This window comes from Carassius auratus, chromosome 17 (assembly GCF_003368295.1).
Source record: "Carassius auratus strain Wakin chromosome 17, ASM336829v1, whole genome shotgun sequence".
NCBI lineage: Eukaryota > Metazoa > Chordata > Actinopteri > Cypriniformes > Cyprinidae > Carassius > Carassius auratus.
This window is the reverse complement of record NC_039259.1, coordinates 7,753,753-7,776,103: the sequence shown is the minus strand read 5'-3', so window position 1 is coordinate 7,776,103 and position 22,351 is coordinate 7,753,753. Positions and strand designations below refer to the sequence as shown.

The window sequence follows — 22,351 nt, the reverse complement described above, 5'->3', positions numbered from 1 at the left end:
ACAAGATGTTCACGCGAATCCATATAAATTTGAAAACACTTCTTTTCCTCTAAGTTTTGGCTTTTTGTATACATTAATACGCCTTTCTGAAAAATTGACCTTTTTGAAGATGTTTGAAGATGACTTTTATTCAGTTTGCCCAAGATAAATATAATGATAAGATATGCTAAAAATTGGTAAGATTTACAGATGACAAAGTTGTCAAAATGATCCTGTTCAATTACTTCAAATGCTGTATTATGCATGCCATACCAGTAGTTGCCGATGTCATGTAAATACATAATATGCATGTGCAAGATGCAAATTTAACATACTGTATGCACAAAACAGGAATATTGCATAAAACATTTGTGAATATAGCACTGTTTCCATCCAATGAGTCAAAGAGAACAAAAATGTTACTTCCTGATAAACTGGCCCCAAATATCTCCAAGAAAACTAGGAAAAGCAAGTGATTATAATACTTTTCATATGTAAAAAATTACTTGTGCTTCATAGAGAGCAGACGTAACACAATAAATGCGGTCATTGCTTGTAGAGGTGCATGGCTGCTCTTTGGTGACGCAGTCATGTAAGACAGTAATTATACAGAAATACTTTGATGCATATTTCAGTGTAAATTTCCCCCAAGACCTGTCTTCTGAATGAGCGATTTTGGAAAACACTTAATACATTTTGGTTGGAGAGTATTTTAAAATGTAAGTACCATCCAGATTCATATGGACATAGCCATAGACTTACCTGCTCTATGCCAAAACTTCATTTGTTTCACTCCAGCGGTTATCAGTTTGTCTGGCATGTACGGGTTGATTTTAATGACAAATATTTTGTCTTTACTTCCCCTGTAAATGAAAAGAAAGACATTTATGTTCTTAAATGTATTTGGGATTCTTTTGCTGGCACCAAAAAAGTTGAATTGAACAACCCTCAATCGTTTTAAAGAGTTTAAAGGTTTACAATCGGCACTGTAGGGCTGTAATTGACCTGTCTGCTGTGTTGTTTCCACTGTCTGACTGCCGGCGGGGAATTTAGCAGCGAGGGGGACAGTAGCTGACTGCGATTTTGCATTAGGCCCGATGTGAAGCGGGCAGAGCACTGAGCAGTGACTGCACTGTCAAGCCCTATTTACTTCCACCCGCACAAGCATCCTCTCCACCAGAGAAAGCCCCATGGAGAAGTCAGCTGGAGCACTGCACTACCTAAGAACTCAAGAGCATCCAAACAGGGCAATACTAATGCTTCAGACTCTAAGAGCAGGTATATTATGTATTATATTACCACAGTAGCCTAAACCATGAGAGAATGTGCGTTACAGTGTTTTACAGTGTTTAGCTACAACTGTTTCACACAAAATTTCGACATTTTCTTAAAAACTTCTATGTTATCATCACATTCCAAGAACATTGTGGATGCTTGCCAGAGCTGTTCTGTGTAATACTTAAGGCTAGTAATAATAATGTTTTGAACATGGTTTAAATAGATTTTAAAAGCAAAACTTGTGTTTTAAAGGAGACCTATTTCTTTTGGCAAAAAAATAAAATAGCATACATATATGCAAGACCAGTTTATACGTAAGTTGTTGTTCCTTTTTATTTAGTTATTCATTTATTTATTAAAATTTTCTAGGGACCCTTGTGGCTCGCTGTGTGGGATTTTAAAAGCCAGTTTTAAAACAAAGACACAACACAGCAAATAAATAAAGCACTAAATCCAATTTGAATTAACATCTAACACAGTATGTAGTGACAGAAGGATAAAAGAGTCCCTCAGTTAACATAAACCAGCCGTATCATGAAAATCACTCTGTAGGGAGAGAAACGGATAGCAGTGGGTTTCACGATTCTCTCCAGGGATAATGATCATGCTGTGACAGAGACTGATGAACAGGATAATGTGATGAAGAAGTGTTGAGACACTCATTTGCTATAAGGGATTGATGCCAGTATATTTTAGATGACATACATAAACATGAAAAAAAGAAGAAAGTTTATCTGGGAAAATGTGTTTCAAAGTATTAAAAAGTGTCATTAAAACTTGGTGAGGAAAGCACAACTTTTCTTTTAAATCCCCAAGAAATAGTTTGACGAATGCAATTTACTTTTAATCTAGTTCTGTTGAAACAGACATTTAGGATGGGAGATATCAAATTGCTTGTCTATTTTTTAAACAGCCAATAGGGATTCGCTTCTAGTTATTGCTAGTCAATTATATAGGTAATACTGGAAGATTGGACAGATATTTTTGAGTCATTTTGAGAATTTTCTTGTAAGATAATTACTTTCACATGCTTATATCTGCCAAAATCTTTTAGGAGCACACTAGCACATCATTTGCCCCAAGCAAAATCATTTGGACTACAACTTTAATGAAGCAAAGCAGGTATTATTCACTCACCGGATGGTGGAAAGCTTCTCTCCTTTCCTCCATTCCCAAAGGACGATGGTATGATTGTCATCCAGACCCACTGAAGCCAGCCTCTTCCCATCGGCTGCAGAGACAGACATCATAGAGCTCTGTTTATACTCAAGATCAGCTAAATAACGGCATGTATATCATGTAATGAGTCTATAGCATCTCCACCCTGCGAACAAGGAAACAAGATGTCTCAAGTAATGCAATGTGACAGCACCGCTCCAGTGGAAATATCAGTTAGATGGCATCTAATGAGAATAATCATTTATGCTTAGGCTCATGACATTGACAGATATTAGGAGGCCCTGTTGTTTTAGCTTTGCCAAGAGAAGTTGTTCTATACACCTGACCCTTTGATTTTAAACCTGAAATGTGTCTCGTTTAACAAATTGTAAATCTGTTCACAAAGAATGTTTCAATGATTTCAGAATCAATACATACCTGTACAAAAATAAATAAATGTGATCTGTGGTTTTACCTAGTAGCCACGTGGATTATTCCTGCATAAATGGACAGTTTATAGCAAGAATAATCTATAAAATGAACAGGAATATGTGGCAAAGTCTGTATGTTAAAGTCATGGGTATTGAATGCAATAACTAATAAAAGTGTGTATACCTCAAATGCAATGTAAGTCACTTTGGATAAGAGTGTCTGCCAAATGCATAAATTTAATAGAAATCAGAATATGGAGAACCTGCTCAGGTAAATTCACTATGAAATCCATTGTTACAAATCCTATTCAGACCTGTGAAAGATAGATAAAATGTCATCTTCTGAGTGTAAAACAGTTCAGGCCTCACTATAAAATAAATAATTATATATATATATATATATATATATATATATATATATATATATATATATTTATATATATTTATATATATATAAAGATTCTATTAACACAAAAAACAACACACACAAACGGGTGGCTGACCTATTTTTTCCAGACTGGAGATACTATTCTATTCATACTTTGATTCAGACTATGAGTCATACAATTTTAGATGTGTAAGAAAGGGGAGCTATTTGTTCATTTTAGCATTTTAAGGATCATTTTAATCTCCTAGAGCAGGGCTATTCAATTGGCGGCCAACCAGTTATCCCATGAGAAGAGTATGTTAAAATCGCACATATGGCTTGAATTGTGTTTGCACTAATTAAAGGGGTCATATCTTTATCTTTGGAGTGTTACAAGCTCTTGGTGTATAAAGAAGATCTGTAAAGTTGCAAAGACTGAAGTCTCAAATCCAAAGAGATATTCTTTATAAAAGTTAATAGTCAACCATGCCCCCCCCCCCCCACCTGAAAACGCCTCGTTTAACGCCCCCACATCTCTACGTTATGATGTGGGAATATTTGCATAAAGCCGAAAGAAGACGTGACTTTTATTCTCAGTGTAGTATTGTTGTTGTCGTTGTTGTGGAGATGCTGTGTGTTTCACTGTGTAAGCAAAATTACTTTGTTTGGCCTTCTAAAAGAGGACATGACTAGAAATCAGTGGTTAAGTTGTATCTGTTCCAGAACAGTTCAAACCAAATATTCAGATGTGTGCAACGCATTTTATGGAGGACTGTTTCCTGAAGTAGGTTTTTTATATTTAAAGGATTTGCCACTGATGACTCAAAGTTTTAAGTGTAGAGTAGCACTTGCAATGCAGAGCCATGCAACGCGTAAAAAGACAGTACAAGTCATTATAATCAGTAATTATGTTCCCACAGGATGCAAAGAATGCCTCGTTTCTAATGGGGTTTATTTGTTTTGTCTCGTCGCACCACACAGTATCACAGTGTTTAGGGGTTTAACATTTCCGTCACACACTTGAGGTATTCAGCCAATCACAACACACTGGAGAGCTGGCCAATCAGAGCACACCTCACTTTTTAGACTGATGAGCTTTGTAAAAATTCACACGTTTCAGAAAGGCGGGGCATAGAGGAGAAACAATAATGTACATCATATGAAAAATAATGTGTTTTTTAAACCTTAAACTTAGAATCTTCTTTTTGTAGTATACTTTGGTTCTTCACTCAACTTTATAAAAAATATACACTATAATTAAAAAATTTGGGGTCAGTAGGAATTTTTTAACTTAAGAACTTAATCCCAATTTTTATCGAGGATGCATTAAATTGACATGAAATATTACGATGAATCAACTGTCTTGAAAACATGAAGTTCTTTTAATCTTTAATAAACTCCCTAATCAATAGTAATAGTAATGTTGCCACCAATAATCAGGAGACCAGACGTGACCTCACAGTGGGGCTTTTTTCCACAGTGCTTACCTGAGAAGTCAAGTGCACACACCCCAAACTGATGGAATCCTTTAAGAACAGACAATGGCTTCAAAAACTCTGTCTCCCATATATGAATAGAAGAATCACGGCCCACCTGGATAAGAATCAAACACAGATAATTCATATGTCCTGACCATTAGCTGAACTAAAGTGATGTGTTTCTATTCAGTAGAGAAACATCTCTGCTCTGTGTGCTATTGATGACAAAGAGAGACGTTTGTGCAGCTGACTGTACCTGGCCTGTGGCTACATAGTCTTTGACGGGGTGGATGGCCAGACAGAGGATGTCGTCATCATGTCCCAGGTAAAAGCGCTGTGTGTTCTGCTGTCTGTTGTACACCACTCCCACAGCCGCCACATGATACACAATCTCACCGGTCTGAGTGTAGAAGAGGTTACTTCTGCAGTCATAACCTCTGTAACTGAAACACACATTTACACACACACATTACAAATGTCTAACCCCGACCATAGCTTTGAAGATTTTCAAATCTTCTGAATCCATTTACCAAAACATTTTTCTCTGTAATGACATAACTAAGCCAGTAGGTGGCAACAAGTGAATGTTTTTTTTAATCATGAGTAAGCCCCTGAATAAGGCACTCAATTGACTTGTTTAAAAAAAAAAAATTGATTAGTTTTTTTGTTTGTTTGTTTTTTGTTTTTTTTTATGAATGAATGAAACTAGTCTTATTATACTTTATTACAAATTCTGTCATTTTGTCAAGAAAACATCTAGTTATGTAATTTTGATGAGGTCATGGATGATGCGCAGATGAATTTTTCTCAATAAGATCTGTATTATGTATTTTTAAATAAAGCAAAAGGTGATTTTTCATTTCATACTGACTTTGAGCATTCAGATAAAAATGACAACTAAGCTTTTTACATTTTTATTTATTATTTATCCAAACTGCAGAGCATAACATATCAAGCTTCAGTAAAGCAACAAGAGCCTAAATACATTTCATGATGTCCTTAAATCATTTTCATTGTTTATGATCATCTTCATTTTTCATAATTTTTTTTGACTCCGCTTACAGCACTAGAAATGCATTAGTGTCGTTTCTACTTATTCCAATAAATGGACAGATAGATAGAGACCAACAAATGGGATTTTATTCTGTGACCTAAATTGCCTTGCTTCTGTAAACCATTAAGTTAACCTCATCTAAATATTTTCCTCAGCATCATATCTTCATCCTCTAAAAGCAGATCCAAGTCTATTCTAGCAGCCAATGCACAGCTTCACTGGGCAACATTGCAATTACAACTGTACTGTTCTTAGACTTTAATCTGTAATCCTCAATCCATCTAATGACCTACGGATGCATTTGAAACAAATGCTACATATTTGAAGTTCATCTTAATGCAGCTGTGGCTGTTATTGCAAGCCATCGAGTTGATCTGAGGGTTTTTGAAAAGGATTAGCATGTTTGAGTGATGAAAGACCAAAACTGATGGGCAACTGTTTTGTGGGTCCAACGCTGATCAGTTTCTAAGACAACTTCTACACTGGAGAACAGCACAAGACAGTGTTTCACTTTCTTCCACCGACTTAAACTTATCTCAGAGTTGTTGGAAAGCATGAGCTTGTGGCCATAGTTTTAACTACCTTCACTCTGCCATGAAAAGGGTGAAAAGGAAAGCAGACAGCACGGTTCCTGAGACAGCTGAGCGTTGGTCACCATCTTCTCCAGAACACAGCTGGAGGCTGTCAGATAGGTCTAATGATCAGGCAGACTGTGGGGGTGTCCACATGCATCACTCTGAGCTTTGTCTGAGTCAGAGAGGCAGGCTGAGGTTGAAAGTATCGGTAACTTCAAAACAAATCAACCTGGAGACAAGCTTCAGAAGATCTGTGAACTGACAGCAACTGCTCAAAGTCTCTAAGGGTGATTACAGTTCATCTTTGGGACTGAAACTGGCACTTGCCAGAGCTTTGTTATGCATATTTTGAGTTAAATAAACTTTTGATTTGCAGGTGCATAAGTAAATAATGAAAAATACCTCTTTACACTGTGTCTATACAAGATGTCTGGTCTGTTCAGAATTAAATCACTCCCATTACAATCCCCATAGGATTATTTACACATATCATGCTTTGAATTTTAATCTTTCTGCATTAAAAAAATGCATTAAAAAAAATTTTCTGGCTTTTATTTTATTTAGTGCTGTCAATCAATAAAAAAAGTGTAGCTAATAATCACATATTTTTCTGAATTAATCACAGTTAATTGCATATTAATATATTATATTTATATTGAAATTTGAATCTCCAAATTAATGTAGAAACAACATAAAGTTGGTATATTTAAAATATGTATTTAATAGCATTTTTACTGAGCTTTTTACTTAATTAGCCTATTAGTAATGAATATTAATACTGTTACTGATGTCTCTATTTCCCCTTCAATTTAGCCATTAATTACAGCCATTCAGTGCTGCAGTATAATTTAAAGCCATTGTTTTTAACACTGAATAGGCCTTGAAATTGAATTTAACCTCATATAAACCATAAACTGTATATGCATAAACGTAAAATTGATTTAAAGGTTTTTTTTTTTTTTTTTTTTTTTTGTCAATTGCTTTGGCATAGTTGTAGAATCTCTAAACTTTAAGTGCAATTGTCAAAACTATTTGCTGAAACATCAGAACCCTTTTGTATGTGTACACAATGTAGTAACGCACCGGAAACATTTAATTCATGCTTCAAAACCAAGTTATTATATTATATTATATTATATTATATTATATTATATTATATTATATTATATTATATTATATTATATTATATTATATTATATTATATTATATTATATTATATTATATTATATTATATTATTCAAGTGTTATACTACATTTTTTTTTTTAATCTGTGAAAAAAAAGCAGGTCCCAGTGGTCAAGCTGTTTGTAACATGGTATCTGGTTTATGCACAAACTGTACACTATGTTTATGTTTGGGAGACAGATTTTGGAGAGTAATGATTTGTTTGCTATCTGTTCAGTACTATTGAGAGCTCGCTCCTCATATAACAAACCAAGTTGCTGTCAATGCTGTTTGGGATCTGTAGAAGCACTTACCCATGTATAAAGTGCAACCTCAATCCACTGGCTGGAGCTCTTTCCCTTTTCTTCAGAGCCATGGCACGATGTTTCTCCTTACACTGCTCTTTCAGCTGAGGTAGATCTTCTTTGTAAACCTGGACCAAAAAACCTCATAAAACTCCCCAAACACACAACTGAGGCAAATGTGTTAAGGAAATTAGACCAACGAGAGGTCCTGCTATCAGGTTTTGATAAACATATGTATTAAACAACCTGTCGTCGGTAAGTAAGTTGGGTCTCCTGTTCGATTTCAGAGTCCATCTCAGGCACGTCTGACTGATCCGAGTCGGATTCCTCGCTGTGTGAGTCTACTAATGTCTCTGTAAGACAGAAAGGGCAAAACAATTGAACTCCTGCTCTGATTATGCATTCCACTCAAGTAAAACAAATAAATGAATTAACAAATTAGCAACTATTCCATTTATCATGATCTCCCGAGAAACCCTGAGTAACTTAGTCATTTCGAAGTGCTGCCCCTCCTCTTTATTGATTTATCACTAAGAAAACTGCTGATGTCTAAGGAACAGAACTGCCATCGTGAGCTGTGAGAAATCCATTAGGAAAATGAACAGTGACATGGTAGACTGAGCAGCAACATGCGAAGAAAAAGTAGAATCAATTTGCATTAGTAAAACGGTGCTTTGCTTATATAATCCAGCACGTATTTTAGCAGCACAGCCATTGCCTTGACATTTATTTGTTTCTTCAATAGATTTTTAGATCAGCTTTTCAGATTTACATTTTTCAAAAGATCAGTTTGTTCTGACAGTTCGTATAAATGTTAAAAGTTCGTATAAAAGTTTGTATAAAAATAAAAGTTTGATGATTTCTTCAGTTAGCATTTGACCAAGTTTTTTACAGAAATATTTAACCGTCACTTTAATTTTATATTTGAACATTAGAGCAATGTTTGTTTTATTAGGGTTTTTCATCTTTATATCCCATAATTACTTTGATTGTCTTTAAAATATGGTAAAAGTGTACTGCAAAATGTGTTGCCGAGCATTACTTTAATGTAACTTCTAATAAAAGGTTTATGTCATGCCTTTAAATATATTTGTACTTACACATTTAAAGCCACAATTCGGTACACTTGAAATATATGATTTATAAATGTAATATTGAATAACAATACAGTGTAATTTTTAAAAACTTGACTAAAGATTATTAAAACAAAGATTTATGGACTTAAAGGTAATCTACTTTAAGGTAAAACATTTCATTGGACTGTCACATTACAATGCACACTTTTTAAAAGTGTCCTTAAAGTTGCATTTTGTTTTGATAGATAGATAGATAGATAGATAGATAGATAGATAGATAGATAGATAGATAGATAGATAGATAGATAGATAGATAGATAGATAGATAGATAGATAGATAGATAGATAGATAGATAGATAGATAGATAGATAGATGGATTCACACCTTGAGGAGCTAGATGAAGAGTTTCTTTTGACTTCCGTTCAGGGACAAACTTCCATTGGAACACTGAGTGGTCGGCTCCACCAATAGTAATCACCCACTGATAATCATGTGACCATCTGACATTGGTTATGTGTGCTGAGTGGCCTAAATATTTTTTAAACTTAGCACCTAGAGATGTAAAAAAGGCAAAATGGGTAAGCATAAATACTGATAGATTGACACTAGCAAAAATGAGAGAACCAAGAGTAAAGAGGACCCACCTTTTCTGACACATGGGTACCGAAATAATTTAACTAATCCATAATCGTCTGCTGTAACTAAAACTTGACTATTGAAGTTGGCATCTACAGAGTTGATGTCATTGATATCAGAGTATTTAGGCCAGATCCCGTTCACCTCCGGCCCGAGGACACAAGTCCATGAGGACCACTGGACAAGCTTCAGTTCTTCCCTGTTGGTCACTTCCTTACCACCTAAACACAAACAATACCAAAATCAGTTGAAATTATATTATCCAATCCAAGGCGTGAATACTAGCAGCAATACATAATTCTAGGAGAGCACAGAGCTCTTACTGGGCATCCTGTAGAAGAGCCGCCGGCCGTTGCCGTCATTGGTCTGCAGATACTTGCTGTCGGTGGACCAATCCATGTGTGTGATGAAGCTGCTGGAGCCCACGCATTCGCCCACCTTCTTATAACGCTGCACAACGCCGTAGATGTCCACCGAGTTATCGTTAGAGCCCACGGCTAGGTGCCCTCCATCAGGGGAGTACTTCAGTTCATGGATAGCCTCTTTACGATCCTTAATATGGACCACCTCCGTCATGTCCCTGTAAAATGAGTACAGGTCTAACACATTTGCATATTTTGCTTATTTAAGGTTGCTTTGGACCAGGGATACTCAAACTGCACAGCTCACTTTTAGAAAGTGCAGAGTGACCAGGGGCCTTTGAGTAAAATTATCTGGTAATAGTAATAGATGCTTGATTTTGGTGAATACTTGACTGTTTTTTTAAAATGTGCAGTAACCAAAAGTCTTAGACCAGCCTCGTATTTTAATCACCTTAATCTTCATAAGAATAAATGCCTTTTAGTTTAGTTTTTAGTTTAGTAACAGTTGAAGTCAAAAGTTTACATCCCCCTTTCAGAATCTGCAAAATGGTAATTATTTTACCAAAATAAGAGGGATCATACAAAATGCACATTATTATTTTTGAAGTACTGACCTGAATAAGATATTTACCAAAAAAAGACATTTACATACAGTCCACGAGAGAAAATATTAGCTGAATTTCTGAAAATGAGATTGTTTGAGAGTTTACACACACTTGATTCTTAATGCTGTGTTGTCACCTGGATAATCCACAGCTATGATATTTTCTTTAGTGATAGTTGTTCATGAGTCCCTTGTTTGTCTTGAACAGTTAAATTGCCCGCTGTTCATCAGAAAAATCCTTTAGGTCCCACAAATTCTTTGGTTTTGCAATATTTTTGTTTATTTGAACCCTTTCTAATGATGACTGTATTATTTTGAGATCAATCTTTTCACACTGAGAACCACTGAGGGACATGAGGGTGTGTAGGGGTCTTCTATATATATATATATATATATATATATATATATATATATATATGACATCACTTCCTGTTTTTTCCTCCATGTTGTTTGCTGCGCATGGCAAGCAGTTTTCAAATATTAATAAGCAGTGACGCAGTTTTGGTAAGCTTGTGGTAGGCTAAATTTGACAAGTATCCCTGCTCTGCTGTGTTTTGCCTGAGTGCATCACCTGACTCTCAGCACTGTGAAGGATCCGTCTTTCATGCCCAGAGCGAGGTGGATACCGTCCGTACTAACAGCAGCACAGCGTATAGGCTCCTCCATGTTGCAGCGTGCTATTAGTGCATGATCTACAAGACTCCAGATCCTCCAATACAAAATGAAAAAGAGGAAGTAATAACCCATAAAGATACACAAATTAGTGCATTGAATATAATAGCCTTCATCTAATCTGAGGTTAATACACTATTGCTCAGAGGTTTCATTACGGCTCATGACACATGAAGTGTGTAATGTCAATTACTGTTCATTTTTCATGCCACTAAAATGTACAAAGGAACTTCATAAGTAATCCCTTGTGAAAAACAAATGTGCCTTAGTGAAAAATCATTTAAAAAATCTATTAATAATACATTTATTTTATTTTATACTACAAATACATTTATATATTTATGTACTTAATAAAAATAACCTGCAATTGTACTTTTAGTATACACCTTTAACAGTTTAAGTATAGACTGTTATACTTAAAGTCTGCTAAACTGGAACAACTTAATGGACTTTAATTGAGTGGAAGTAATGATGAAGTCCAACTAAATATATATTGAAGTATATTTGATTGTGCTGAAGTGGAACTATTGCAAGTATACTTCAGGTAGACTTTGAAAATCTTGTTTTAAAGACCAATATTATTCAAAGATGATACAATTCTCATCGACAGTGATATTAAAACACATTTTAGGCTTAATGTTAAGAAGTGTGCATTGTGCACAAGTACTACCCGCACTAAAGTTTAATTATAATTTTATATTACTGCGTCTCAAGCAATTTGTCTGTAAATATGTTAAAAGATTTGAAATACAGAATTCTGGCATGAAACTCCAGATGGCGCAGTCCAATAGGTCTAATTCAATTTGACCTAATGACATCATTATCACATAGCACAGCTGATTGGTTTTCTCCTGTATTGGTAGCCAACAAGCTCTCTGCTCAACATTCAAACTTATGTTAGCAGTTTGCATTGAATACAGGAGAAAAATATTAAATATATTAGCAGCAGCATTTAGCATCATGCCAATAAGGGGGCATGGTTTAGCGAAGTCGGCAGCGGGAGAGAGAAGCAGGAGATGAACGGTGAGTGAGTGGGTTGGATGGAAATAATCAACACCTCTGTAAGTAATTGGCATGGAGATAGTATGTAACGCCAGGAGAAACAGAAGTAGGTGAAAGAAAGAAGGACTGCTGATGACAAGTAACCCGGAAGTGATTACGATAGCGTGTTTATGTTGGTGTGATTGACACCGTGTGCCTTAAAGTATTGAATAAAAATATCATCAGCAGTTAAGCTGACCCCTCGTCCTCTTCCTTTCCACCCACAAATCTTTTACAAATACATTGATTAAAATGTTCTAAGACAGTTTTTGTTTGTCATATGCGAGTAGGCATCAACAATCATGAATATCATTGTGATTTACACTTGAGAAGCCAAAGACCCGCATAATGAGCTGCATAATGAGCCATTCTGTCAGGTGTGTGGCTGAGAGGAAAGAATTACAAGAAAGAATGTGAGCACAAAATAATTATCCCAAAACATAATTTAATATCCACTTGCGAGTGCAGTTAAACAGTTTATTAGGAACAATCAAAGCTGACTTTCAAATCTGAATTTTTAGCATCATTACTCCAGTCATGCAGTCCTTCGGAAATCCTATTAACAATTTGATTTTCTACAAAAAAATAATAATAATAATAATAATAATTTATTGTTATTATTATTATTATTATTATTATTATTATTATTATTATTATTTATATTGAAAAGAGCTGAGAATATTTTTCAGGTTTTTTGGGGGATAAATTGAAAGAACAGCATTGTTTGTTACATTTGTTACATTTACATTTATTTGTTATATTTATATTATTTACTTCAAGCTTTTGAATGGTATAGTATTGTATATTGTTATTGAAACTTCATAATGTTTCACTTGATTATACACATTAGTGAAGCAAACAGTAAAATAAAAAAAACTTGAAGTCTTCCTGCGTTGTCTTCTGTTGTAAGGGCGTATTCAAGCCGCAAGATTCAGTGAAACATTAGAATCTGAATGGCGCGTTCAGTGCGGGGGCGTGGTCGCTTTAGAAGATAATGAAGGGAGAGTGAAAAATGGACATCGCGTTGTATTCATATGGATTACTTTATCACAGAATATTTGTTTTCGGTACCACTTGTTTAGTTTAAAAGTAGACATGTCAAGCTTTCTATAGATCTCTCTCTCATGTCTCTTCGTTGAGTATTCACAGAGTTACAGTTAATTTCAATGACGCGTGTCTAAAGGAAGATCAGCGCAGACAAAGGCTGAAATGTTTACACGTTAGACTGCAGACAGCACACTTTGTTTGTTATCTTTATTTTATAAGTGCACAAAGTTTTGTTGTTATTATGTCTGAATACATCAGTAAATGGAAATGCAAATCAGCTGCCCCCAACCGCAAACTCAAGGGTGGTTATGTCGCAATATTGTACACATTTGTTTTAAACCAGTAAGGCGAGCCAATGGATATTACACAAGCAATGTGGAAACTTTGCACAAGAATTATGAGGTGAACCTCTCAATCTCAGTCGATTCACTAGAAAGTGAAAGTAAAAACTAGTGGTGCTTTCGGCCTCCGACACTGCATTAAAAGCGCACAAAGATGACGAAAGACAAATCTACTTCAAATGCTGATAATGGTATATACAGTAGCTAAATGTTTTAATTTACTTCCTTAATATTTCTGTTGTGGGCCGAACATATAGGCTAGTGCAAAATAAATAAATGTTATAAATAAATAAAGAGAAGACATTTATTTTTAAAAATCTCCAAGGTACATTACTTCAGTAATAAGTACTGTTAAAAATATGCTTTAAGTGCACTTCTCTTTCACAAGGGATCTTCTTGTATTTCATTTTCTATATCAGAAAAACAACTGAGCCATTAAAGAGATTTGTAATTTTAAGTTATTCACAGTATTGCAAGTATTTTAAGGATTACCGTAGTTTGTTTTTGGCTCTTACCGAACAGAGCGGTCGTCACTGCCGGTCATGGCAAGCGGTTTAGTAGGATGAACCGCCAAGGCCCACAGCTCGCCCTCACAGTGACCCTGCATGATGAGGAAAGGCTTGGTGCGATCATGCACCACCACCTCAAAAATCTCACTGTCCTGCGTGCCCACCAGAATGTGATCCCCTCTCCAGCACACGCTACGCACTGACAGGCCTGCACAGATCCACCACATAAACACTTAATAAGCAAATGAAGGAGACTGTGGAAGCAAACAGACATGATCCTGAAACATACTGAAGGATGTACACTGTCGACTGTCAAGGATGGAGAGGGTGCTTGGGTGCTTGATAATACATAAAGACATCTGGGATCGGTGACAAACAGGGGTAAGAGCTATGGATAACACAGGGCGAACAGCCTGCATAAAGAACACTGACCACTCTGACCAACGCACCTCTTGAGTTTTCACCTCTAGCTACTGATGAGTCAGAGGGAAAAAAAGTAAAAGAAGAAAAGAGATACAGCTCCGTTAGAGAAAAAAGCCTTTTGCATTGTGGGATCCTGAGTATTTAACAACAAAAGATAAGTGGCAACTTAATGGATTAAACAAAATAAATGTCAGTGTAGAGTAAAGCATTCTGGGAGGTTGTAGAGGCTTGACTCACCCTTATATCCCTGGTCTGTTTCCCTGAGGTCAATGACGGTGATGGGTTTGAAGTTCAGGTCCCATAACCGGATGCACCCATCCCTGCCTCCCGTGGCAAAGCCTTCTTCACATGCATTCATGCTGAAAATACCAGACTACACACACACACACACACAAAGGAGCTCTGAGAGGCTGATCGTCTTTGACAACTAAAACAATCAGAGAATCTCTCAAACTTAAACCACAGCACTGGCACTAAGGGTCAAATCAAGTAGAAAAAGATTTGCAGATTTTAAAGGGTCAACATAATTAAAAGAAAAAAAAATCGTACTCCACATTAAAGGATGCTAGTAAAACTACTATGACTATATTAGACACGACAGTAAGTAAGTGTGAGTAAGTGAGTAACTGTTTTTATTCCGTGGTCAGTATTGCTTTGTCTTTTATTACAGATCATTTGATATATTTAGTATTTATGTGTTTTTAACCTAAAACACGGCAGCGTCCATCTGTGAAGGACATATGCTGTTAAACATTCACAGGTGTTAGCCAATCAAAAGCAGTGAGCTTTAACTTCCGAGTCTACGATCCACCCATATTCAAACAGAGCATTCTGATCAGGGGGTCAAAGACAGAGCCTATTACCTCTAAATTATTATGTTTTTGATATAAAAATCTTGATAACAATTATAAGGGGACCTCAGAGACTGGTACATAATAATAAAAGTCCATGACTATTATTACATATTCAAAAGCAATATTAGCATAGATCACAGAGTAATAAAGACATATTATCCTAAAAATGATGATAGGCGAGATATTTTGAAGATCAAAAGCAGATATCTATGTGACTCGGGATAGAGGTCATTCTAGTGACACTGTTCCCTCACTTACCCCGTGAGCCCCTTGAACTGTCCGGATTAAACTGATTCCCTTCCAGACATAGATGTCTCCATTCAAGGCACCTGAATATGTGATCTCGTCTTTCGCACAGGCCAGACAGAGGATAGTCTGAAGGTCTCCAGTCTTCCCAAACACGCCACGCTTAGGGGTCAGAGCGTTCCCACAAAGACTCCAAAACTGAGGGCAATTGAGAGTCAGTATGAATCAACAACGTGTGAATTTCATTAACATACGTGCGGCAGATATACTGATAGCTTGCACCAGTGTTAACCCACTTTAGGCAGTAAAAAAATCATAAATTACTAAAAAAAGAGCAGTCAAACATTAGTGATCTTTAATTTGCACATTGTCAGTAGATCAATAATAAAACGTTTCACTCACATCTGTGCTTTTATGAGAATGAAAATTTGCCCTGTTAAGTAAATCTGGCCCTTGGTCTCGTAATATAGTAGTACTTCCTGTTGCACAAAATTAAGGTTTGAAACATGATTCATAAGTTATTTGGTTTATTATGGATTTCAATGCCCATGCAGTAATATATCATGTAAAGATTTGTATAACTGACAATAGCTGTTTCCTGCTAAATTTATTATAGCAAAAAGCCTATAGAAAGGCCTTACTGAATATATATTTAAGCTTGAGCTTAATACTGTGAAAGCACAGCAGCATTCATAAAGGTGCACTTCTGTTCACAAGATCGATACATTTCCTTGCGATCATTGAGAACATTCATGCACGCAAAGCTCACAAACATACTAATGCTAACACTCATTTAACACATCATTAAAATGCACAGGCATGATCTTAGTTCAGAGCAAACCCAGAAAGCTCCCACAGCCAGCGCATAATAATTGGCTCATTGACTCTGGTTCAGCTGTGTGTGTGTGTGTGTCTCTCCTTGGAGCTCTGTTTCATGAGGCTCTATTTCATCTCTTTCAACCTTGTCCTCAGCAGCCTCCTGTAAGAAAACCTGAGCTGTCAAAGACAAGACATGGATTTCTGAATTGTATATTTCCAGTGTGATCAAATTGGCGGCTGATATCCTGATATTTAGGTTCTTTACACTCATTGTGAATAGTTCACCTGAAACTGAAAATTGTGTCATTATATATTTAGTCATGATGTTCCAAATCAATATAACTAAGTTCCTTCCGTGGAACAGGACGTCATTTTAAATTGAATGAAAAATTAAGTTTTAACCAAGACAGTGGGGCCTGTAATTTTAATGAAATTTGTATGTTATATATTTAAATAAATTAGTAATTCTACATTTGTAATGGTAAAGTTGCAATTTAGTACGTCTCAAATATATTAACTATATGTAATATTGAATAACTATGGAAGCCAATTTCTTCAAGGTAAAATAATCTCATAATTCAGTTTTTTTTCTTCCCAAGTGCAAGTTTACATCTCACAGTTCTGACTTTATATTTAATATAAAAACAAATGTGCAATTGCGAGTTATAAAGTCAGAATTTGTGTGATAGAAACTCAAAACTTTGAGATATACTCAAAACGTGCAAATCTGTCTTTTTTTTCCTCACAATTTCGAATATATAATAATTTAGAATTCTTTTTGCGATTGCAACATTTATTTCTCAGAATTTCGTGTTTCTATTCCACAATTCTGACTTTATAACATGAAATGTTGAGTTTATATCATACAATTCTGATGTTATTCGTCAGGTTGAAATCTCGAAAACAAAATGTGTGTGTGTTTCTCTTGATAGGACAGTGGAGATCTGACAAGAAGAGAGTGGGAAAGAGAGGTAGAAACTCGAAATAGTGAGAAAAAATCTGCACCAAAAATCGTTGCGGGAATGTTATTTCAAAGTGTACTTTTAAAAGACATGGATATGAACTGAAATAAAATTGTAAATATATATACCCTTTTACTGCATTTTTATGGGGAATTTCTGGTAATCACAGCAGCCAGTTTTTTTTTTTTTTATTTACTCTAAATTTGGCAGGATTTTTTTTCATGAACGCCAGGGCATCTGGCAAAAAGTTGGCTGAAAGAGGATGAAAAGATACAAAGTCGCTGGGCCATTAGCAGCCTTGCACTGGGGTAGACGGCACAGCTCCAGATAGCCAGGCTGCATTACGTCAGGGAGATTCAGAGGCACGGTGAATCACAGGCTCCTGTGTTTCTGCAGGTCTGTGCTCTAGTAAAGCTTTAATACAATCAAAATGAGTCAGTGCTATTCATCTGCCAAGACTCCATTAGAGGCAGACTGCTTTCATCCTGAGGCATGTCCTCCCCCCGTCTTTCCGCTCTACGGGGACAGCCGCCTCCTGCTCGTGTGTGCAAGCCACCTCAAATCCAGCACATCTAGACTAATCAAACAGCCTTAAAGTCACCAAGACAACTATAATTAGCATACTGCGAGAAGGAAAAGGATAATTAGACCAGGGTGGCCCACTACACCTTAATCTACTTCCATCTATTTGTATAGTGCGCGGCTCCTGTCACACATCTGATTTCTAAACCACTGTTGTGATGGCCATGTTGTAAATATGGTTGTTTAGTTGGGCACTGTGGGTGAAGATGTGATTATGTTGTGTGTGGTGGGAGGCAGTGAGTGGGATTCTTTGAGCAGATTGCCTCGGTTTGCTCCAGTCAAACACACGGGCTCATCATGAGACTTGTGTGCAGTTAAGTGGATTGAGAACAGCCTGGAGGCTATGGACAAAAACCTCAGGAAATTTGTCAAAAGCTCGCACACAAGCAAGACCAATGGCCATTGTCGGAATGGAATACAAGTTTCCATTTACTGAAAACCACACAGTATAAACTGTATTAGTAGCAGTAGGTATTGTGCAACATGTTAAATATCCTGTCACCAGATGTGTCACTAGATTATTTTTAATGTTCGCAGTACACTCTCAGAAAAAAGGTATAAAATCTGTCACTGGTGCAGTACCCTTTCAAACATTTGTACCTTATTTACCCCAAAGGGTGCATATTTGTACCTAAAGTATACCTATTAGTATTAGTAGCCATCCCTGTGACAGCTTTTGTACCTTTATTTCTGAGAGTATCAAATTCTTCTGTGCCTCAGCAATATTTTATTTATAAATCCATGTTTAGAATCAGAACCTGCAATGTTTGATTCACGCAGAAATCCTTCATTTGAGTCTTTTCAATGAAACATTAAAACAGGCATGAGTTTCCCCCGAAAGCGGCGTTAGCCAATTATTGTGACAAGTTTCATTGTTACCAATATAGCTTAAAGGCAGGGTAGGTGATTAGGTTCAAAAATATCTTTGTTATACAGGTTGAAAGTCTCTTCACATTGATCGATTTAAGCTTGCTATATTGCTAGCTTCTCTGAAATCGCTTACCCTAACTTTTACGATTCTCTAACAAACATTCACAAAGAGCATTTGTTCAACATGCTAATATTGAACTCTACTGGTATGATTTGTTGACTTAATCTATACTTCACATTAGTATATTAAGTACATAAAAAGTATTTTAAATGTGTACTGCCCTCTAAATATCTTTTTTGTAACGGCATAGTGTAGCACAAAATACAAAAGCATTCTAGCAACTAAAATGCATCCAATGATAATACATTTCCAATTTTGTTTTAATAAACTCTTTCCAAGATTTTCCAAGATTTATCCCTCATCACTGACATTCACACCTCTGCAGCAAACATATTTTTGAGATCATTGGTTCTTGATTTAATTGTATTATTTTAGATCTGTTTTACTGTCTGAATCTTATTTTTTAGGTGTTTAGGGTTAGGGTTAGGGTTCGTTAGGTTCTGTTTATGCCTGATATTATAGAGCACCATGTGTGTCAGGGCTTATGAGGTTTAATTTCAGTTATTATGCTCATGTGTGTAATATGTAGAGTATGCCCATTTTTATAAATGAAGCACCATCTTTAACAAGCCTTGAAAAAAATTTAAGAACCAAACAAAATGTAGCTTTTCATCTGGCGCCAGAGATTTTCCATTTCTCTGGGGCGCTCTCAAACAGAGATAGAGAGAAAAGGGGGGATTACAGTGTGCTAAATCTCTGGCATGCACTGAGTCGTAATCGCTGAGTGAGCGAGGGCCCGGGGAGCAGATGTCACATGGTGGGGGGGGGGTAAAGACTCAGGAATTATGTGAGACAACTGCTACACCATCCTAACTACATGGAGAGATGGCTTGTATGAGAGAAAAATACTGACACAGCAAGAGATATAGGGGATGCACAGTTATCTGAGGAAAGAGTTGAGAGAGGCAAATAAAGAGAAAGAGAGAGAACAAAATAAAGATTAAAAGGTAGCCCATGAGGATTTTGGATTACTTCATGACAGAAACCTAAAGCCAAAGCTTAATGGTAACTGATGAGAGAGAAAGAGACTCTTATAGGGATGCCACTGGGTTATAATAGGTATGTGTAGCATGCAATTTTTTACTTATTTAATGAGGAAACTTAAAAGATTAAGATATTTTTGTACAGGTGCATCTCAATTAGAATGTCATGGAATAGTTAATTTATTTCAGTAATTCTACTCAAATTGGGAAACTTGTGTATTAAATAAATTCAGTGCGCACAGACTGAAGTAGTTTAAGTCTTTGGCTCTTTTAATTGTGATGGTTTTGCTTCACATTTAACAAAAACACACCAATTCGCAATCTCAACAAATTAGAATACTTCATAAAACCAATAATAATTTTTATATATATAAATAATTTTTAGTGAATTGTTGGCTTTCTGGAAAGTATGTTCATTTACTGTACATGTACTCAGTACTTGGTAGGGGCTCCTATTATAATTACTGCTTCAATTCGGTGTGGAGGTGATCAGTTTGTGACACTGCTTAGGTGGTATGAAAGCCCAGGTTTCTTTGACAGTGGCCTTTAGCTCATCTGCATTTTCCTCTTGACAATATCCCATAGATTCTCTCTGGGGTTCAGATCTGGTGAGTTTGCTGGCCAGTCAAGCACACCAACACCATGGTCATTTAACCAACTTTTGGTGATTTGGCAGTGAGTGTGGGCAGGTGCTAAATCCTGCTGTAAAATGAAATCAGCATCTTCAAAAAGCTGGTCAGCAGAAGGAAGCATGAAGTGCTCCAAAATGTCTGTGTAAACTGTCTGTGTAGCCAAATTTCTTGACATGTCTCTCAGTCTTCCCCATGATTGTGTATCCTTCCTAGTGATCCAAACTGAGAGACCATTTTGAAGGCTCAGGAAGGATTTGCAAGTGTTTTGAGTTGATAAGCTGATTAGCATGTCACCATATTCTAATTTATTGGTCTTATGAAGTATTTCTAATTTGTTGAGATTGTGAATTGGTGAGTTTTTGTTAAATGTGAGCCAAAATCATCACAATTAAAATAACCAGACTTAAACTACTTCAGTCTGTGTGCACTGAATTTATTTAATACACAAGTTTCACAATGTGAACTGAATTACTGAAATAAATGAACTTTACCACGACATTCTAATTTATTGAGATGCACCTGTAGAGTCAAATTCTTGTAGAAGGCAATTACAGAATGCACCGCATCAAAAAGTTCATGACAACATCATAAAAGTAATCCATATGAATCAACATAAAAATATAAAGCACACAGAATATGGTAACCATGCTCAACCACGCTTGCTTTTGAAGCTTGAAAATTTGGTTGGGTGAACTTGTGATGGGTGAACAGTAATGATGGGAGACTATTAAAAATATCTTCATTTGTGTTCCAAAGATTGTAACAAAAATTGTGTGAACTCATAACTCTTTAATGATAAGAATCTTTAGAATAGTTTTCATTTAGTGTGTAAGGTCAAGGTTCAGATCTCTGCCTTTTTTTTATATACTTTTTTAATAGATAGACATTTGACTACAGCATAACGCAGGACGAGGATCATGTGAGCTCCAATAATTTTCCTAATACTCAAAGTTGTGTCACTATTCATTTGAATAAAGTTAAACAAATTTCAAAATTTTTGCACCATTAGACATGCCAGCAAAACTCATGATCACCACTGTTTGTGTTTCTGGAAATCTCATTGTTAAAAATCAACTTCAGTCTCTTTGTTGCTGTAGATTGCTCTATGTGTGAACATCTTCTTACAAAGGCATGTGTAGGTGGCAGACAATCAAACACTCTCTGAACCCATTTAAAACCATCTCACAGTAAAGATAGAGGGAAGCCAGCCCTGTACGTTAAGACGAATCATCAAGCTGAACTGGCATCAAGTGTTTTTGAACTAGTCCTAGTTCCCTTCTTCCACAAACACTTCTGAAGAGATGCTCAAGTTCTTCTTAGAACCGAGGTTGAAGAAATAAAGAGGGGAAGAAGAGGTGTGCTTCAATGACTCGTTGTTTGTCCCAGTTTCTGAAAGAGCTAATTTGGTTTCTGCGATTTCTCAATGGGATTTGACAGTAAACTGAAAACTTTTGTGTTTAATACCAAATATCTTCTTAGAGATGAAAGATAACATGAAATCAAAATTACTGACTATTTAGACTCTTAATATTTGCTCATGTATTATATTAATGTATTATACTGTAAATAAATAACTGAAGCAAATTAATCCAAAGAAAAATTATTAATCCATAATAAAAAAAAAATTATAACCCGCTCTTCCTTTATTTCATAATGTTAACATTCCAAATCTGTTACTCACAAATGTTTTAGAGGACTCTGGTATGCATATCTGATTTAATATACTCCAAAATATAAATAATGAAACTACAATGCAATACAAACAGCAATTTACATTGTACA

The 22,351-nt window shown here is 35.9% G+C and overlaps 1 protein-coding gene across 5 annotated transcripts in view; it reads right to left on the bottom strand.

Moving 5' to 3' along the window:
• Positions 1 to 22,351, bottom strand: part of eml5 (EMAP like 5) — an 81,765-nt gene that overhangs the window by 29,270 nt on the left and 30,144 nt on the right. For 3 of the 5 annotated variants that reach the window (XR_003294128.1, XM_026285535.1, XM_026285533.1), the window contains exons 5-18: positions 15,613 to 15,798; positions 14,738 to 14,873; positions 14,527 to 14,550; positions 14,084 to 14,285; positions 11,039 to 11,176; positions 9,825 to 10,081; positions 9,510 to 9,722; positions 9,250 to 9,417; positions 8,035 to 8,141; positions 7,798 to 7,916; positions 4,948 to 5,134; positions 4,701 to 4,806; positions 2,395 to 2,488; positions 742 to 842 (exon numbers count right to left, since the gene is read on the bottom strand). Coding sequence is in view for 4 of the 5 variants with exons in the window: in XM_026285535.1 (XP_026141320.1) it covers positions 742 to 842; positions 2,395 to 2,488; positions 4,701 to 4,806; positions 4,948 to 5,134; positions 7,798 to 7,916; positions 8,035 to 8,141; positions 9,250 to 9,417; positions 9,510 to 9,722; positions 9,825 to 10,081; positions 11,039 to 11,176; positions 14,084 to 14,285; positions 14,527 to 14,550; positions 14,738 to 14,873; positions 15,613 to 15,798 (2,038 nt within the window). In the remaining variant the exon portion in view is untranslated. The remainder of the gene's footprint in view (positions 1 to 741; positions 843 to 2,394; positions 2,489 to 4,700; positions 4,807 to 4,947; positions 5,135 to 7,797; positions 7,917 to 8,034; positions 8,142 to 9,249; positions 9,418 to 9,509; positions 9,723 to 9,824; positions 10,082 to 11,038; positions 11,177 to 14,083; positions 14,286 to 14,526; positions 14,551 to 14,737; positions 14,874 to 15,612; positions 15,799 to 22,351) is intronic. The other 2 variants (XM_026285537.1, XM_026285536.1) reach the window with 1 other exon arrangement.